This window comes from Megalobrama amblycephala, linkage group LG22 (genome assembly GCF_018812025.1).
Source record: "Megalobrama amblycephala isolate DHTTF-2021 linkage group LG22, ASM1881202v1, whole genome shotgun sequence".
NCBI classification, from domain to species: domain Eukaryota; kingdom Metazoa; phylum Chordata; class Actinopteri; order Cypriniformes; family Xenocyprididae; genus Megalobrama; species Megalobrama amblycephala.
This window is the reverse complement of record NC_063065.1, coordinates 27,071,532-27,091,170: the sequence shown is the minus strand read 5'-3', so window position 1 is coordinate 27,091,170 and position 19,639 is coordinate 27,071,532. Positions and strand designations below refer to the sequence as shown.

At 36.3% G+C, this 19,639-nt stretch overlaps 1 protein-coding gene across 1 annotated transcript in view; it reads right to left on the bottom strand.

The window, feature by feature from the left end:
- The window catches only part of galnt11 (UDP-N-acetyl-alpha-D-galactosamine:polypeptide N-acetylgalactosaminyltransferase 11 (GalNAc-T11)), a 30,518-nt gene extending 12,268 nt beyond the window's left edge, over positions 1–18,250 (bottom strand). Inside the window, 11 exon segments of the mRNA XM_048174414.1 lie at positions 192–344; positions 1,488–1,605; positions 3,244–3,374; positions 3,376–3,485; positions 3,671–3,796; positions 4,506–4,653; positions 4,655–4,673; positions 6,335–6,458; positions 14,227–14,517; positions 16,722–16,747; positions 18,116–18,250. Coding sequence (XP_048030371.1) covers positions 192–344; positions 1,488–1,605; positions 3,244–3,374; positions 3,376–3,485; positions 3,671–3,796; positions 4,506–4,653; positions 4,655–4,673; positions 6,335–6,458; positions 14,227–14,479 — 1,182 coding nt within the window. The 5' untranslated portion in view covers positions 14,480–14,517; positions 16,722–16,747; positions 18,116–18,250.
- Between the last annotated feature and the right edge of the window lie 1,389 nt (positions 18,251–19,639).

Genomic DNA, 19,639 nt, shown 5'->3' with positions numbered 1-19,639 from the left:
ATATTACAAATAGTGAAAAATTTAAGGGGGTCTGAATACTTTCTGTACCCACTGTACATACTGGTGCTACTTTCATGTTTCTCATATCACAACACAATCTCTCTATATTAATGCTAGAGTAGCGAAAAGATAGAACAGTTTAAAGTATTATTCACAGAGCATTATTATAGTGTTATGCTATTGATCTCCACCTTATAGTCATCCATCCAGACATGGGCCAGACGCAGGGAATTGTGGGCCATTGTATCCTGACCTCCAGGTGACCCATAGGGCCGGCGCTTGCGGAAGATATGCCCCACCCTGGAGCAGGGAACAATTAGTAATTGGCCTCCACACATCCAAATCTGATGAAGAAAAATAATTTAAACCAAGTTAGTATATTTTTGGTCCCCAAGATTCAATAAAAATGTCTGAACCAGTTGTCCGAACAGAATGTGAATGCGCAAGCAGATGTCGTAGTGACAAAACAATACCTGCTTGTAAAAGCTAAATCTCTAAATACTGAGAATGCAACAGCGCATATAATTTTTTTCTGACTCCAAAAGATCGGCCACTGATCATAACCAGCTGATTCTCACATTTTAATGATGCAAAAGAGGTGCATGTGTTCATGCCGTGAGAGGCAAATGTGAAAGGCTGAGCTGGGCGGCGTCTCATTCTCCAACAATGCAGTTACAAGGTGTGTACAATTTAAACTATCTTATTAAATAACTCTTCCCTCTCTTCATTAAAGCTTCAGAGAAGGGTTGCCAGATATCAGAAAAAAAACAAAACAAGGCCCTTAAAAACGCTATAAACAGACATGGCAAAAACTGTACCATGGGAACAAATTTAAACAATATAACTAGTATTACCAATATCCTAAAAAATTAAAAAGCAGGAAATGTCATTTATTATGAATAAAATAGTTCAATATAAAATATTTAGATATTATCATTTGAATGATGAAGTAAAACTATAACATGAGATTGAAAAATAATAATTCAAACGAAACTTTAATTACACCTATAAGTTGTATTTAATATCAATCCATTGGGGGCACAGGGCTTCACGGAAAATAAATTAAAATTCAAAAGTAAGTTTAGAATCAAATCTAAAATCAAATCTATGCATATATCGAATCGATTTTTAATCGAATTGTGACCCCAAGAATCGATTTTAATTGAATCGTGAGATTCCAAAAGATTCCCATCCCTACTATGTACTTCCTTAATTAAATTGCAGCCTTTGATTTGATAATCACACTTGATTTGATAATCACACTTGATAAGATACAAGTATATATCGCTATTTCAGTTTTCTTTTTAGTTAATTGTGCAGCCTAATTTGTGTGTTACATTACATTGAATTTTTAGCTATTCATCAACTCTTGCAGTTCTGTCATGAACCCCCACAGGTTTGTAAACCACCGTTTGGAAAACACTGGTCTAAACTGAAAATGCAAAAAAATTCTTTAAAAAAAAATAAAGCATACACAAACCATTTACCCGAAAAGAGATTTCCAAGTTCTCTCCACCCCATATGTCCATGCCACGGTCATACTGGCCAAGCTCATAAAAATAATTCCTGTCCATGGCGAACAGTCCACCTGCCATCGTGGGAGACCTGCAGAGAAACATGACTGGAGTCATATTGTACCACAGTAGGCTTGTGTGCACTACCAGCAAATGTGTGGACAAACTGGACTGGATTTGTTTCACATGACTCTAGAACCCCTTTCAGTGTTGCCAGATTGGAAATGTACAATTATCGTACCAGAAGCTCAAAATTATCGTATTTGGAAGAAAATTATCGTACACGACTTTTTAGTATAGGTAAATGAACTAAATTAATAACTAATGATTTTTACAACGGAAAGAATCAATACTGAACTAACTTAAGCTGGACAATCACACTATTTTTGCTGCTGTACAGCCAAAATTATGTTCCCTCTATTTCTGTAAAGCTATACTTTGACACAATCTGCATTGTAAAAAGAGCTGTATAAATAAAGGTGACATGAGAGTCAAACGTACAGAATACAGCTATTTATCTATAGACCAACAACGTTTTGACATGAATTGTAAATTACCACAATACATAAATAATTATTACGCGTGCCTTAGTGGGAAACAACTGACCTAAGCGCCAAGGCAGAAAAGTTAACTTGGCCTGCATCTCAATGTGCATACTATCCATCCTAAATAGTATGTGACATTAGTCATTTTCAATACTATTTCGGGCGGATAGGGTGGACAGTATGCACATTGGGATGCAGGGTTGAGCTCGTGAGAGAGATTCATTCTCCACAATGATTGGCCGAGAAGACGTAACATGAGATGAGATGGAAGACGTGCCTAACAAAGTTCACGTTAGGATCCACACGGCTAGATCAATGAGCCGATTATAACGACCATCATTTGAAGTGTCACAAAATACTGAAATTATCGTACATTATGGGATTTTTTTCATTATTGATCGTACATCGTACAGAGGTCAAAATTATCGTACAAATACGATAATTATCGTACATCTGGCAACACTGACCCCTTTTGATCTAAAGACATATGCTAGACAAATATAAATTGTGTTTATGCACAAGTTTCTTTTACAAAACTAAACTTTTTGTGTAAAATTAAAGAGTTGGAGTTTTCATTTATATTTTGGTCACTACATAATTCCAATACTTTCATTTGACTTCTCTATTATTCTAAAATTCGCAAAATAGTAATAAAAAAAAAAGAATGAGTAGCTGTGTCCAAACATTTGACTTGTAATGTGAATGTGGCAAAAGGGTTTAGTTGTAACACAGACAACCCTATGGTTCAAATTCTGTGCCAAGAATCCATCTGGAGAGATGGATTTTAAACAGGACAGTCTATGACCCCAGGGTTAAAAGTGTTGGCCCTCATCCCCATCAATGACTGCAGCTTCAGAGACAGGATATGCAGTATTACACAAGGATACTCAGTGTGACCACAATAACATCCCATTTTAAAGTATTTTATGTCTCAAAAGGTGACCACAATAACATCCCGTTTTAAAGTATTTTATGTCACAAAACGTTAATATTACAAATAATACTAATAAATCTACTAATACAATTCATACAAATAAAACTATTTTATTATTACTTCATCTAATTATGTTCTCTTTTTATTTGGTACTCAATGAAAACAAACCAAAATATTATAAAATATGCTTTCGAAATGGCAAGTTGTGGCAGTTTGCATCCCAGCATAATGTAACACACACTGGTAATACCTGATGGCTCCATCGGGGCTGTTGAGTTCAGACATGGGCACTGGGTCCCATTTAAAGTGCAAGCCCCAGTTGAATCCCCCCCGCACGATAGGAGAGGGGCTGTATACTAGCGTGTCTGCGCTGATGATGTCGAATGACAGGACACACCACGGTTTTTCTGTTCTCTTTAATGGGTGTGAGCAGAGGCTGGAGCCATGCCTCATTCACCTCACAGTGACTGTCCAGAAACACCAACACCTCACCTGAAAGAGACAGATGAAGACAGCCTTACAAGAGGATTGAAAAGATAACTACAGCTCTGAGTTATCCTGGACCTCCTGGAGCAGGACTGGCCACTTCTGTTGTAGTGTGCGAACAGCCTACAATGCAAAAAAAAATAGTTTAAAGAATAAAGCAAGGGTGAAAGAGTAGGGGTTTAGAGTCAAACCTGTAGCGTGAGATGCCCCAATCATCCTCCCACGGATCAGCCCCTCCCTCCGCTCATTACGAACCAGCTTCACTTTCTTCTGCAGGTGCTGCTGAATGTAAGAATCCAAGTCTTCCTTCAGATCATCTGTCAGACATACAGATTGACATTTGATAGGTAAGGAAGCCAGCTCATCAGAGTTACTCCATTTCTTACCCTTCACTCATACACATTCTTCTATAGAATATTTTAATGGTTAAACCAAGAGATCTGAAAGCTTGTCTCATAGACTTCAACTTGTCTTCAGACTAATTATAGAAATATGACAGGAATTTTAGACATAGTATAACATGTTTAGATGATGATTTGTTGACCAAATTATTCAGTTCACATGCACACAGACCTATTATCTCTGTCATCATATGACAATATTGTGATTTGTTATATTTAGCACCTTCAAACAGTGATATATTTAAGTTATTTTACTCAGTGCTATATTTTTTTCTGAGACAGTTATTTGAGTACTAGGCTGGCCCACTGCTATAGTACATTTCGTCTCTTCCCTGACTTCCTCCGAATAGTAGCTAATCTATTTTTTTTTTTTTCTGAAAAATATATATTCATATGAAAAATCTAACTATAATATTGATTCTAAGAACGAGAATATCAATCTATTTTCCCCCACTTCTAATGTTGTGTTATTCATGCCTATTAGCAAATCAAGTCTTTAGCTTTGCAACATTTAAACGTCAATGTGTCAAAGTCTTGTGTGAGGAGATCACGAGTGCTAAGTTGAGTCTCTTGACAGCAGGGTTGGTTTAGGACAGAATACATTTAGAGAAGTAAAGCAGCTTGCCCAGTTCACTGTGGTCATCTACCAGTATGATCTCATGGAGCAGGTAGTTTGGTGTGCGATCCAGCACACTGTGAACAGTCCTCAGGAGGGCAGAGAATGCCTCATTGAAGAAACAGATCACTATGCTGGCCGTGGGCAAAGCCACAGGAATAGGTCCTGTCCCTGCACCTGTTGGGAACAGTGTTCATGTGATGATTTACAGCAATATTATGCCAAACAGCACATTCCTTAACCTCCATTTAAACATGACATGTTTTTACAAACCATATGTGCACTTTGACCACATAAAATGTTCTCTAGGTCATAAACAATGGTTAACCCAAAAATTAAAATTCTGTAATTATTTACTCACTATCGTTCCAGACCTATGTTTTTTTTTTTTTTCTATGAAACACAAATGGATTATTTCTGAAGTATCTTTACACAACTTTTTTCTTACAATGACAGATCAAAGTGACTGCATCTGACTGAAGTAATTTACTGAAAACTGTGCTCTCTGCTACAGAACTGAAATCTCATTCTCCATTCTGCGTATTTAAACAGCTGTGAATAGCAATGCCCATTGGCATTTCATAGATATATATTTTCAGTGAATAACTTAAATTTTGGTCTGTTTCTCTCACAAAGCAATCATATGACTTGGATAATAATGACTTGGATAATAATTTTTTGGTGTTTTTTGTTGGTGGTGATGTTCACATGGTCAATACATATGTTGTATAAAAAGCTGAGTGAATATTCTTTTAAAAATATCCATTTTTGTTAGCAGGGTTCCCACTCTAAGCCAAATGTCAAAGTCCCTGACTTATCCCTGACTAAAAAGCTGAATTTCCATGACCTATAATGAACGGAAAAACAGGCCACTGTTGTGCTGAGCACTGACCAGACAAAAATCAGCCACAGACAGTATTTTAAATCCATCCATTTACAAGCTTTATTATTATTTTTAGTACAAAACTAAGTTAAACACTCATACACACTACTTTTTTTTTGCACTTTTACCCGTTAAATGCACATTTTTCTGTACTATTTCTACAGAAATTAATTTATAATTTTTATGCTTTCAGGGGTTAAATGCTTTAGAGGATTTTCTGTTTCTCATCAAGTTCATCATTCAGTCTTTTGATTTCTTCACATTTAGTTTTTGCAGACTGTCTTAAGACTGTTTGACACTAGGCTATTTCTGTAAATGGTTATGATTATTTAAGTCTGAAATAAATAATTAATAATTATTAAATAATTAAGTGCCATAATATTTTTCCTTCAGAAGTAATGTTGGTAGTTTATCCAATGTGCATTTATTCAATTTATTCATTATTAATTAGTTTGAAAAGAAATAAAAGGAAACATGAATGTTCAAACTGTAAGTAATAAATACTTTTCTTTGTGCATTTATGTCCTTGTTCCCTCTCTATGACCTGAACTATTAGCTGCAAAATCCCATAAATATATAAACCATTTCAAAAACAGAATCCTTTGTCGTGTCGCGGCTGGTTAGGACAGTCATTGAATTAGTCATTGAATTAGTCATTTTGTAGCCAAAGCTCTTGAAATTTACATTTTCCTGGCATGTTTGCCTTAGTTAACAGGTACAGGTGACTGCATTTGACTTAAGTTGACGAGCAGGAAGGGAATAAAATGCAGCTGAAAAATAGCCTAATCATAATAATATGCAAAATGTACACGTAAGATAAATAATTTATAATAAACACTACAATATGCTATACAAATAAGAAAGGTCAGTTCGGATTTCATGGTGATTTCTAGCAAATGATTCAAAAGAGATATTGATTTCAGCAAGTGGTGAGTACACAGATAGATCCTCGTACTTGTCATTCCTGGTGTCGGGGACGTTTCTGTGGTAGCCGAGACGGTTACTGATGAGTACGTTGAATGCGTGCTTATGATAGCCCATATCTCGTACCTCTTGATCCTGCTTGTTAAAAATCATTCCTGAAATCAGAGATCAGAACACATGTAGTGAACAGCACATTCTAGGGCCCCTCTCTGACTTAACCACAGTGGAGAAAGATTGGCTATATTTTGATTGGATGGTGAACTAGCACAAACAATTGTCCAACAACCATCAGATAAAGATGCTATGACAACTGGCAAGACACCTCTTAGAGGAGCAAGATGATGACCTCTAGTACCAAGCCCAGGAAGGACAGGACTTCTCATTGGTCTACAAGCGCTTTTCTGACCTTCACCCATTTTGAGACTAAATCCTAAAGGTTTAGGCCTGGAGCGGCATAAAAAAAATTCCAATTTGGATGCAGCAGCAGTGGCTGAAACAAAGAGAGGCGACAAGAATCCATCCAAATCCATTCATAACTATGTTTGGAAACCTTAAAATTGGTGTAAACTACAACACAACAATTTTATACTTATTCAGAGGAATAAGTATTCTCAGTGATAGCTATTTTTAGTACAACATCTTAGCTGTTACCATACAAATGATGCATGCATGACAGTTCAATATTTTTCAAACATGTTTGGACTCTATGGCATGGTTTCACAGACAAGGCTTACATTAAGCAATAATTAGATCTTAGTTCAATTAGGACATTTAACCATCTTTTATAAACATGCCTTAGAAGTTAGAGATACGACCACAGTCTGTGAGGAAAGAGACATTAATAACAGGCACACTACGTTCAGAATCTTCGTCCTGCGAGACAATAATCGATACAGCTCATCCTGAGTCTCCATGCCAGAGAGATAAAAGCGGACTGACCAAGTCTGAGTCTGGCGCTTAGGCAGAAGATATACAGGCACTTTGCAACACGGTTAAGCTCTGGCGAGCAAATCTTCACTTCAAGGTACCTTCATCTGCATGTTCCAGATTGTTAAAGGGTTAGTTTACCCAAAAAGGAAAATTCGATCATCATTTACTCACCCTCATGTCGTTCCAAATTGTTCGATGAACAAATGAAGATATTTTCAATAAAATCTTAAAGATTTCTGTCCCAGCATTGACAGCTACGCAACTACCACTTTGACGCTTCAGTTCAAAAAGTTCATAAAAAGATCGTAAAATTAATCCATGTAAATCAAGCAGTTTAGAGACTCTAAAATTTTCTGAAGAGACGTGATCGCTTTATATGATGAACAGATCTAATTTAGTCTTTATTCACATTCCTCAATGCACACATGAGTTATGATAAAAGGAAGCTCAAACATGTTTGCTTGGCGTGCGAGAACCAATGAGGTTCATTCTCACTTCTGTTTGTTCAATGATCAATGTTTATATGTGAATAAAAGCCTAAATTCAAACTGTTCAGCATATAAAGCAATCGAGTCTCTTCAGAAAATTTTGACTAAACCGCTCAATTCATATGGATTACTTCACTTTGTTTTACGATTTCTATATGTTTTCTCTCTCGCTAGGGGGCGTTTTGACGTTTTGAAGTGTCAAAGTGGTAGTCGAAGCACAGACATGCGTAGTTGTTTAAAGACTTAAAATGTTTATCAATGTTCTGGCTTCAAGAGTACAGAACTGGCTCAGATTTTATCAAAAATATCTTCGTCACGGCTTCAGCCCGCCCTCTGTTCGTTGATCCGGCTGTTTCCAAGGTGGCAAACAGAAAGCTCTGACGCTGTACAGACTGAGTACAGAAGCGAAATGAAATTGAGCTAGGAAGTCACGGTTTTGGACGATTTCTATATGACAAGTGTCAAAGTGGTAGTTGCGTAGCTGTCAATGAAGAGTACAGAACTGGCTCAGATTTTATCAAAAATATCTTCTTTTGTCATCCGAAGATGAACGAAAGTCTCACGGGTTTGGAACAACATGAGGGTGAGTAAATAATGACAGAATTTTCATTTTTGGGTGAACTAACCCTTTAAGGACCTTCTGCACCTACTTCAGGGCCTCATCTGCATGTTCCAGATTTTAGGACCCTTTTGGTGCCCCAGATTTCAGCTCCTTTCCTCACTGCATTGTTACCCAGCACAACCAGTGGAAAAAGTCACTGCGACCAGACTGTTCACACGACCACTTACGACTCGAACGTAAATACCATTTAACCAACCTTCTTTCCAGAGAACTTGGCATTGTTGTATATTATCAGTACACGATTTTCTAATTCACATTAAATGTTATGTAGCTAATGACAATTAATAAACAAGTAACCTTTCATTTATATGTCTGATGTATAATGAGGTTCTTCACCTTATTAATTTCAGCGAAACAATTCATCTTTCCATAAGCTAACGTAACTCTGCCATAGCAAAACCCAACTTAATCACTTATATTTTATGCCTCTTATGCACTTTATTCCTTTATCATGTATTATTTTATCATTTATCATTCCTTCAGATTGGTCAGATGACAAACTCCCTTCAATTTACATATTTTTGTATTTGTTCAGCAATGTTTGATTGCTCTTTACTGTCAAGTGCTGCATCCCAATTCGCCTACGTATGCTACGTCCTAAAAGTATGTACTGTTTTTGTAAAGAAAAAGTGCATACTTTTGAGTGTATAGCAGAAGAGTATACAAGCTTTGGGACATACTACCTCATCATAAATTGTGTCTCAAAATACCCCATAGATTTTTTTTTATTATTTTTTTTAACTGCCTATTTTCAGCCATAATTACATATGCACCGATTTAGCGCGCAGCCCCTTTAAATCTGGCGCTCCCCCGCCCACAAGCTCGCGACTGCCTTAAACAGCATTTAAACAAAGTTCACACAGCTAACATAACCCTCAAAATGGATCTATACAAAGTGTTCGTCATTCATGCTGCATGCATGCATCGATTCCTGTGAGTATAGTATTTATTTGGATGTTTACATTTGATTTTGAACGAGTTTGAGGCTGTGCTCCGTGGCTAACGGCTAATGCTACACTGTTGGAGAGATTTCTAAAGAATGAAGTTGTGTTTATGAATTATACAGACTGCAAGTGTTTAAAAAATGAAAATAACGACGGCTCTTGTCTCCGTGAACACAGTAATAAACGATGGTAGCTTTAACCACATTTAACAGTACATTAGCAACATGCTAACGAAACATTTAGAAAGACAATTTACAAATATCACTAAAAATATCATGTTATCATGGATCATGACAGTTATTATTGCTCCATCTGCCATTTTTTCGCTGTTGTCCTTGCTTGCTTACCTAGTCTGATGATTCAGCTGTACACATCCAGACGTTTTGCCCTTGTCTAATGCATTGAACATGGGCTGGTATATGCAAATATTGGGGGCGTACATATTAATGATCCCGACTGTTACGTAACAGTCGGTGTTATGTTGAGATTTGCCTGTTATTCAAAGGTCTTTTAAACAAATGAGATTTATATAAGAAGGAGGAAACAATGGAGTTTGAGACTCACTGTATGTCATTTCCATGTACTGAACTCTTGTTATTTAACTATGCCAAGGTAAATTCAATTTTTCAATCGATGGCACCTTTAAATTTAATTGTAGTATATAGTTTAATTGTAGTAGAAATGTAGCCGCACGTTTATCTGCCAGTCATGGGTCTTTCATGCAGAGAACTCTCCTCATCTTTGCACAATGATGCATTTAAAAAGTTAGTGACCAAACACATCGTTATAAAAGTTCACAATGCTGTTGCAGATGAAATATAATGTGAATAACATTTAATAAATATCTTTTCCTCAGGTTAGATACTGATTATTAATCCACTCAAGCCCCTTTATCTTAACCGCTCTGCTTAACCGTTGGTCTCGCACATCCGTTATGTTTGTAGTTTTTTGACACTTTTTATTCGTATTTGTAGTTCTAATCGAATCCTCATCCACAGCGCAATGTGTTATGGGCAATATTAGCCATTAGAAGTGTGCACGGATCTGCACTTTGAATTCTAACCGGAAAAAGTAGACCATCTGGGTATTTTTGGAATACTCATTTCAACATACTACGATTTGGGACATACTAATTCTTATTTCAAATACTATTTAGGACGGATAGTATCCGAATTGGGACGCAGTTAAGGTGAAATTCCTGGCTGGTGCCCCGTAATAAGAGAAGAAATGAGTCATCTGAGCAAAACGCAAAACATATTTTGGTCCCACATGTTTGAACCCCTACACACTAATAAAAAACATAAACTTAATACTCAAAGGCTGCTCATTAAGAGAAAACTGTTTTCTCAGAGGATTTAGTGAAGTCCAGAGTGGTGGATCAAACCAATTTCATAACAGTAGAAAATCAGTTGTCATGGCAACAAAAGCAGTTCCAAAACCTCCCTCACTGGCTAATAGCTACATAGGTTAACCATTTATCTGGCAGTAAAATTTCACCCATTGACTTCTGCAGAGAATAGCCAGTTGTACACTAACAACAAAAGTAATAGGTGTCAAATTTTCATTCCTGTGATTAAGGAAACCTTTTTCAAGCCATTCAATCTTTTATGATTAGGCTTTTCTAATTAACTGAGATAAACTGACAAAACACAATATATTCTAGAAATTACATGGTGAGACGTCAGCTTGACACTCTGGTAGAGCTCATTACTGTAAATGAGCAGCACTGGCTCCCTTTCTCACTCGCTGACAGTAATGCTGGCAGCTTTAGACCAGTGCGTCTTAACTGCTGGGTCGCAACTAGTGTTAACTTTGTCAGCAATTTTTTAATTTAGTCAGTCTTAGACCTGTGTCAAATGTACTTTTTAGTTATCATATTTAGTCAGCCTTGTCCTGTTTTTGTTTAGTAAAGTTTTAGTCAACTAAATGATTGACTGAATGACACTTTCATTTAAGCAGAATATCTCAAATGCAGATTGCTAAACTCTAGCTTACTTGTTTGTGTTTTCAGATTATATGCACTTCTTCTGCAGAGTAGAGGGAGAGCATGCTTGCCAGATTGTAAAGATTAAGGAAAACTGGGTAGAAAATGTATTCTTTTAACAGAAAAGCTCTGATTGGGGGGTTTAAACTCTTGACATCTAGCAACCACAAAACAAAATCGCTCATAGTAGAGGCTTGTACAGCAGTGTGTAATATTTTGTCTCCTCTTTTTTTTCCAACAAAAAGAGAGATTTTGGTAGTTTTTATTTTTTAATTACATTTAGTCTTTTTTTTTTTTTTTTTTTTGTCAACGATACTGCATGTTGATATAGTCACAGTTATCCTTTAATGACCCATCTTATCTTCATCTCTTCTTAGTCATGGAAAAAAAGCTTGTTGACGAACATTTTTCACCATAGTTTCGATAACAAAATTAACACTTGTTGTAACCTAAAAAATTTGTAAGAATAATATAAAACTTAAAACTCAAATAGAAAAATAACCATATTTATCTATGATAGCTGACAAACAGCTCATAAAGAAGAAGAAAACTTTTTCCACATCTTTTGTTGTTGACGTTAAAGCTATGCGTCCAATCAAACTCTATTATACTTGTCAATTAATCTAGTTCTTGTCAATTAAACGTTATTGCTGCTGCTAGTCGACTTGGAAATACTTGTCTTTTACATTTTATTTTTGCACATTTATTGGTTTGCTTTATATCTTTACTATGGCTGCCCCCTAATAGTCAACTAAACGTTAGCCAACTAGAAGAGGCTTAGTCAACCAATAATTTATTAGTCAGTTAGTTGCAGAAAGAAAAAGAAAAAAACTCCACAAGAAGTGGCAAAGTCACGCAGGGACAGATCGTTAACAGCGGGTCCTTGTGGTAATTACAAATTGTTAGGCAGGAAATTCAAACGTCCGCCTATCATCCATCGACCTCAAATATGGCTTACAATTTGAAACATGTAAGTAGTAGCAACTTTAACTTTAACTCAACGCCATTATATATCCAAGTGTTTGTGCGGAGTGTGGAAGGCAGCTAAAGTATAGCACGCTTTACTGATCACTTGCATTTTTTTCAACTTAAAATACTCTGTCATTTTTCGTCATACAGATAAGAGTAATACATCATTCCAAACAAACTTTTATTTGTTTACACTCATAATAACAACAAAACGTTGTGCTTTTGTTAAATAAAGCGCTTTCTGCCGTCTCGGTCTCCCTGAACAGCAGCATGTCACATAAATGAACCGAAACTCAGTGTATAGGCTACTTTCCTCACAGACATGAGATATCAAGCGTATAGCGTTAGTCAAGCTCACATCAGCTGACACTCAGCTGATTCACATTGACCTATAGGAATACGACGCCTATCACCACATTCGTATATATATGGTACATTCAGCATTATCAGTAGCTTTATTGCATTGCTCAGGAGCTAATTACCCTCCTCCATCCCCAGCTCCTCCTTCGTCCAGTCAGGACTTGACCTTCTGATTTTTCTTTTGATTAAACTCATTTCTTCAATTATGTTACATTAATTATTGTCATTAAGAAAATTAATGATATTGCAATACTTGGTTCTGTTCTGTTTACCCTAAGGGGAGTTCTCGCTGCTCTCCCTGCTCTTATCCATTATTTAAGAGTTTTTGCCCAGAACAGAACCATACCGCCAATCCAAACTGTATACTAACTGCCAGTCATCTTTGACGATAGTGATACTGACAGAAATATAATCTATAGAAAGCTTGAAATATCTACTTTTAAACAAACCAATTTGAATGGAAAAAACAAATACTCTGATTATGTAATCCATATAAAATGTGCATTTCTCTCTTCATCTTTGCAGCTGACACTGACTTAGAAAACACTAGTTTATTAATAAACAATTAGAATGTTATTTTATAAAAAATAAACTTATATAAACTTGCTATTTTTCCCCGATACATTCACAATCATTACTTAAATATATTACATATATACATATATATACATACATATATACATACATACATACATATATATATATATATATATATATAGATAGATAGATAGATAGATAGATATAGAGAGAGAGAGAGAGTAGTCAACATTTGAAGTGGATCAAAACCTTTCATCAAAGTTAGGGTTAGGTTAACCTTCTTCTTAGGACAACTTAGTTCTTAGGACAATTTTGATTAATTTTTTTGTCCACTTCAAGTAATTAAATATAAATGTGCAATTAGTCGCCTAATGGCTTAAATGAACGACTACTAATCAAGTAGAATAATCTTTAGTACATTTTAAAATTAATATTATTTTGAAAAGTGTATATCTGGAGCGGAAAACAAAATCATTTAGTTTTACCTCAGATTTTGCATGCATTCATTCTCTCTGTGGCACTTGCAACGGATTCAGAGAAATGTCCACTCATGATGAGCAAGATCATGTCATGATTTGAAAGCCTACACAAAACTTTTCCATTTTCTTCCATGTTATTTGAAACTAGTATAACAATTAAGCTTGCTTATAGGCTTGTTATACTACCGGTTATGAGGGACAATACAGTATGAAATTTTATATCGGATTAAAGGAGAAACATTATGAATGAAACTTACAACTTGAACAGTTGCTATATTAAAATCCTAATGAAGATAACACTTAAATAATGTATATCAGTACACTTAAAGCTTTTCTTGCGATTTTGCTGCCAGTGCATGTCATTTGCATTTCATACTCAAAAAGCGAGTTCAAGACAAGACTTGTCGAATAGTCGGTTGCAAAATTTCCATTTAAACGTTAATGAAATTTGTCGTTGCGCACATCCCGAGTATCAGGTTGCATGACATGCCTTCATCCTTGAAAACCATGACCAAAACTACAGGTAAAATAAAATATTACCCAGACTTCATTAAATACATGTTCACAGTGGCTATTGTAGATTGTATTTATACTTGAAACATCCACTAACCCAGCTCCGGAGAGAGGTCTGGTTTGAAAGCCTCCACTGCATGGCCTTTGCGCACATGACTGCCATCTCTATGCTGGACCACTGGGCCACGGGTGAAACGAGGCTGGAAACGGCGCTGCCCCTGGATGGGCACATTTCTGAAGGACAAACGGCTTTCCTGGCTGAGGTTGAAATACAGGAAGAGAAGTACCGACCAGGTCACGGAGGTGAAGAGGCAACCATAGCAAAAGTAGCGCAGTGTGACGCTGCCCATGGTAACGCTAGCCTCCTCGGTTGGCCATTATCAGGCCCCTGAAAAACAAACATTAGGAGTTAAGATTTCAGTAAGGGTTAAAGATATGAAATCCTGTTTGAACATTAGATGGTTTGGACAGATGTGGTGTCAAACTGTCCTGTGCTGTACACTGTGCAGCTAACTGGCAGGACTGATTTAGCTATGTTATTTACACTACCGTTAAAAGATTGGGGTCAATAAGATTTTTTTTTTTTTTTTTTATGTTTTTAAAAGAATGCTCACCAAGGCTGCATTTTTTTTCAAATCAACAATACAGTAATATTGTCAAAAAAAAAAAAAAAAAAAGTATTTCTACAATAAATATTAATTTAAATATCAACTTAATATTAAAATGCAAGTAAAATTTAAAATGTAAGCTCCAGTGTTCATCTTATTATCAGAGTTGAAAGCAGGATTTTGTCAGGATTCTTTGATGACTATAAAGTTGAACAGAACAGCACTTATTTAAAAAACAGAAATCTTTTGAAACACTATAAATGTCTTCACATTTGATCAATTTAATGTGTCCTTGATGAATTGTATGAATGAAAAGTATGAAATGGAGAGAAAAAAAAAAAAACTTTTGACCCCAAACTGTAATGTATATGTGAGAGCAATGTTGAAACATGAAGTAATGCGAACAAGCCGCCGGACATTTCCTACATTTTCCAAGCCGGACATTTCCTAAATGGATGCTGCACATTAGTGGTGGCTGAGGAGATTCCCCCTTCCATGTAAAGCGCTTTGAATGCCAAGAAATATATATTTCTTATACACAAAAGTGCTATATATTGTTGATATTAGTATTATTAGTATTACTATAAACATCAAGTAAAGCTTAAGCTATAAGCCATTTTGCAATGACTTCAAGTCTTTAATCTTTAGACACGTTTTAGACTCAGCTTTGCCATCTTGAGTCTTTGTAATTGAAGCTGTTTTTTGCAGTAATGGAAGATTCATCATTGATTTATAAATAATCTGATTATGAACATTTGGTTTTCAACTACCATGGTTAAAGGTGCAATATGTAAGAATTTTGCAGTAAAATATCCAAAAACCACTAGGCCAGTGTTATATATTTTGTTCACTTGAGTACTTACAATATCCCAAATGTTTCCACCTATTTGTAAATCGTGAGAAAATTGCAATTTTAACCAAGACTCCGGGAAGTGTGAGGAGTCGCCTGTCAATTGCGTCATACCTGCGTTACCCTCGGTTTCCGGTTTTATTTTGTAGAAACCATGGAAACACCAAAGACGCTTTAATATTTACATGTTTTAATAGACAAGGGAACAACTGTTTGGTTACATTTATAGACAGAAATCTAATTATTGTTATATAGCTCAACACGTTCAGTCATTGTTTAAATCTAATTTTCTTGATTTTTTGCGAGTACCATGCTTTACCATGCCTCAGAGAAAAACACTATTTTGTCAAGTAGATAACATAGCATAATCAGATGCAGCTTTATTTTTAGTAACAGTAATACAGAATTTTCTCCATCATACAATACGTTTTAAAATTAATTGCATGCTATTTATCAACACAAGCCATCCAGCATTTAATATGATATTCTAAAATCGATCTTACTACAGTGTGCAACAGTGTCTCACAGCAGCCACTGAGCGAACGCACAGTAACGTTATAACATAATTTTCAACACTCTCAAATGTATCAAATATGATAAACAAAGCTGTGTTACCTCATACTCATGACCGGAAAAGCGGAAGCAGCGCCGGCGACTGCGGCTTAATAAAAGTTCCGCTGCTCGTGAGGCGTGTGTTGCGCAATCGCTCCAGCGGCCTCGTTCAGCTCCCACAACACTCGGTCCTGCTCTGCTTCATACTACAGTAACGTTAATAATCGCATCCATGAACATGATTTCTTCCAGAGTCCTATCCCGATTATTTCCACCGGCTGTGATGAGAAGACCACATGTCCCAAGATTCCGCGCTCAAACTTGGCATCATCAAACTACGCCTTTGTTTTGAATAGGCCTCTAGCAACCTCTAGCGGACAGAAAATATTACATATTGCACCTTTAAGTAAAATGAGAAAGTAATGAAATAAGATGAAGTAACTTTCTTTTGTAAAACATTTAATTCACTGCCTGGATTATCCGATATTACCTCATGGTTATTTAATATATAAACCATCAAGTGCATTTTTAGAGATCCCACTAGCAAGCAACACAAATCAGAATCCCAGAATACATACTTACATCAGTAACACTGATATCCTTAGTAACTAAGAAAAAAAAAGAAGAAAAAAGCTGAGACAGTGCTAATGAAAACTCAAACTGTTGTATGGCATACATAAGCCTGCATGGAAAACAGGGTACTAACCTTGGAATTTCAAAAGCATTTGGTAAATCATTAACATGCACTTTGTACAACATTTTAAAACGTAATATGGACAAAACATCTGACTAAAAATAAATCAATTTATAGTTTTGTTTAGTCTCATTGTATTGCATGACAGGAAAGCAATGACAAGTCATTCTTTAAACCCAGCCAGCAGCCTCAGTAACATGAGAACCCATCCAAAATGTGAAACCAGTTGATGCAATCATATGGAATTACAGCAGGTCTCTTGTGAATGTTTAATTCATGTTTGAGTCCTGAAGGCCAATGCACAATATTAAATAATAATCTTGCTGTGTCATACACCTGACATCAGTGTCAATAAATAGGCTGCAGAATTTTTCTTTAGCTAGTTTAATTTAGGCTAACTAATGATCAGAGTGATTTGTTGGCCAGACAATAGACAATATTATGGATACAATATCTGGCCATTTTCAGAATTATCTGAAAAAAAGTGCAGTTGACCAAATAAGATTACCATTGAGCCCTAAAAGTTGAAGATGTCCCTTGTGTCAGTTCCAAATCTAATTGTATAGCGCACTTGTTTTCCTATTCACATAGTCTGAAATTAAAGTAAATATTGTGTATAATATTTTAAAATCAGATGCAGTTTAATCTCTCCAAAAGAGGACCAAGTCAGGACTGAAAACCAATTAGCAACAGCTCGGAGGTGATTAATAAAGCTCCGGTAAAGGACTATTTTAGGTCATTTAGCTGGTGTATATACTAAAGACATGTAAAGTCAGTTTATATTCAAGCAAACACGTCAAGTCAGTTCTGTAAGCAGCTATGACAGAGCCAGAAATTAAACAATTTACCCACAAGCTTATCTTTAAACATCATACACGAATAGTTTTTGAGGCTTTGACTCAAAAAAATAGTGAGCTAACGTTACCTATATAGACAACATTTCTGTGTAAGAAATTACCTTTAATTATCACACAACATGCGTTATAAAAACACAAAGATTGTGTCGAGTTGTCTAAATAGCACCTATAATGCCCCAAAATACTGCGGATTCGGAACGCACCAAAATGCCTGCGGATTTGTACAGCTCCTCTGACGCCCAAACATGCTGTCTGTATAGGCAGCTCACTGGGTTTTCAGACACAGGCATTATGAGCTACGAGCTAACTCGCTAGCTGCACCGAATAAACAATTTAAATTTCTGTATTGCAACCTGGCACTCATCTAAACCTATCTAAAACGTTTAATGTTTTGGTAATAATGTCAGTGAGGTGCAGTGACTCACTGGCTGATGAAGTGGTCTTTCACAGATCCATTCCTCTCCTGCGATGAGCGATACTGTTACTCGCTGGTCATGAGATACACAGCGCAGCTGCGCCTGATTGAGTCTGTTGCCTCCTGCTGGCGGAGATTTAATATGGCACCACCTGCACAACGTTGAATTGCTCTCTCCACATTGACGGTATGCTGCATTTTAACCCAAAGATAGATTTGAGTTTCAATATTAAGTCCTGGAGCTTAAATTATTAATATGATAAATACAAATTTATTATAAAAAGAGGATAAGTAATTTTTTTTTTCTTACAATATTATGTCTTTATTCACAATGTCCTTGAATGAAAATAAATGAACAGTTATAAATAAAAGAACATTAAATTAAATTAAATAGCAATATAACAAAGCAAAACTTGCATCTGTACTTTCTTTTAAGGGGTGGGGGGGATGTTCACAAATTATAAGCATAATTTCTGTGTTTACCACATTATTACTATGATGGCAATAGAATACTCTGATTGAAATATATAGATTATACATTTTTTTTATTCATTTTGCAGGCGCTTTTATCCATAGCAACTTACAAGTGAGGAATACAACAAGCAAATCATCATGAAGAGGCAATAGACACAAGAAGCACTCACAATACAAGTTTCAGACATTGCTTAGATAAGCATAAACTAGAATAATAGAGGAAGTGAAAGCATTTTTTTCTTTTCTTTTTTTTTTAAGATGAGGTTAAGTGCTCATGAAAGAGATGAGTTTTCAGCTGTTCTTTTTTTAATATTGCCAGGGATTCTACATTCCGGACGAAGACGGGGAGATCATTCAATGAAAATGTTCTGGAAAGTGAACTTGTGCCTCTCTGTGATGGTGCCACGAGCCTTCGCTCATTTAGTGATCACAGGTTTTTGGTAGTGATGTAGACTTGTAAGAGTGAGTGGAAGCAGGAGGGTGCTGAGCCTGTGGTAGATCTGTAAGCAAGCGTCAATGTCTTGAACTTGATGCGAGCAGAGGGCAGAGAGATGAAGAGAGGTGTGGCCCTTTTGGGCTGAATAAAGACAAGACATGCTGCAGTGTTCTGAATCATTTGTAGGGGTTTGATTGCACATGATAGCAGTCTAGTCAGAAGATCACTGCAGTAATCAAGCCTAGACATGACCAGGGCCTGGACGAGAAGTTGTGTTTCATGCTCTGTTAGAAAAGGCCTGATTTTCCTGATGTTGTGTAGTGCAAATCTGCATGACCGAGCTGTCTTTGCAATGTCGTCTTTGAAGGTAGTTGGTCATCAAAGATTACTCCAAGATTTCTGGCCGACCTTGATGCGATAATTGATTATGTACCTTGCTGGATGGTAAAATCATGCTGTAGAGTCGGATTGGCAGGAAAGTCAAGAAGCTCAGTCTTTGCAGGTTGAGCTGCAGGTGATGTTCTTTCATCCATTCCAAGATGGCCGCCAGACAGCTTGAGATTTGTGCAACTACTGTGGGATCATCTGGATGGAATGAAAGGAAGAGCTCCATGTCATCAGCAT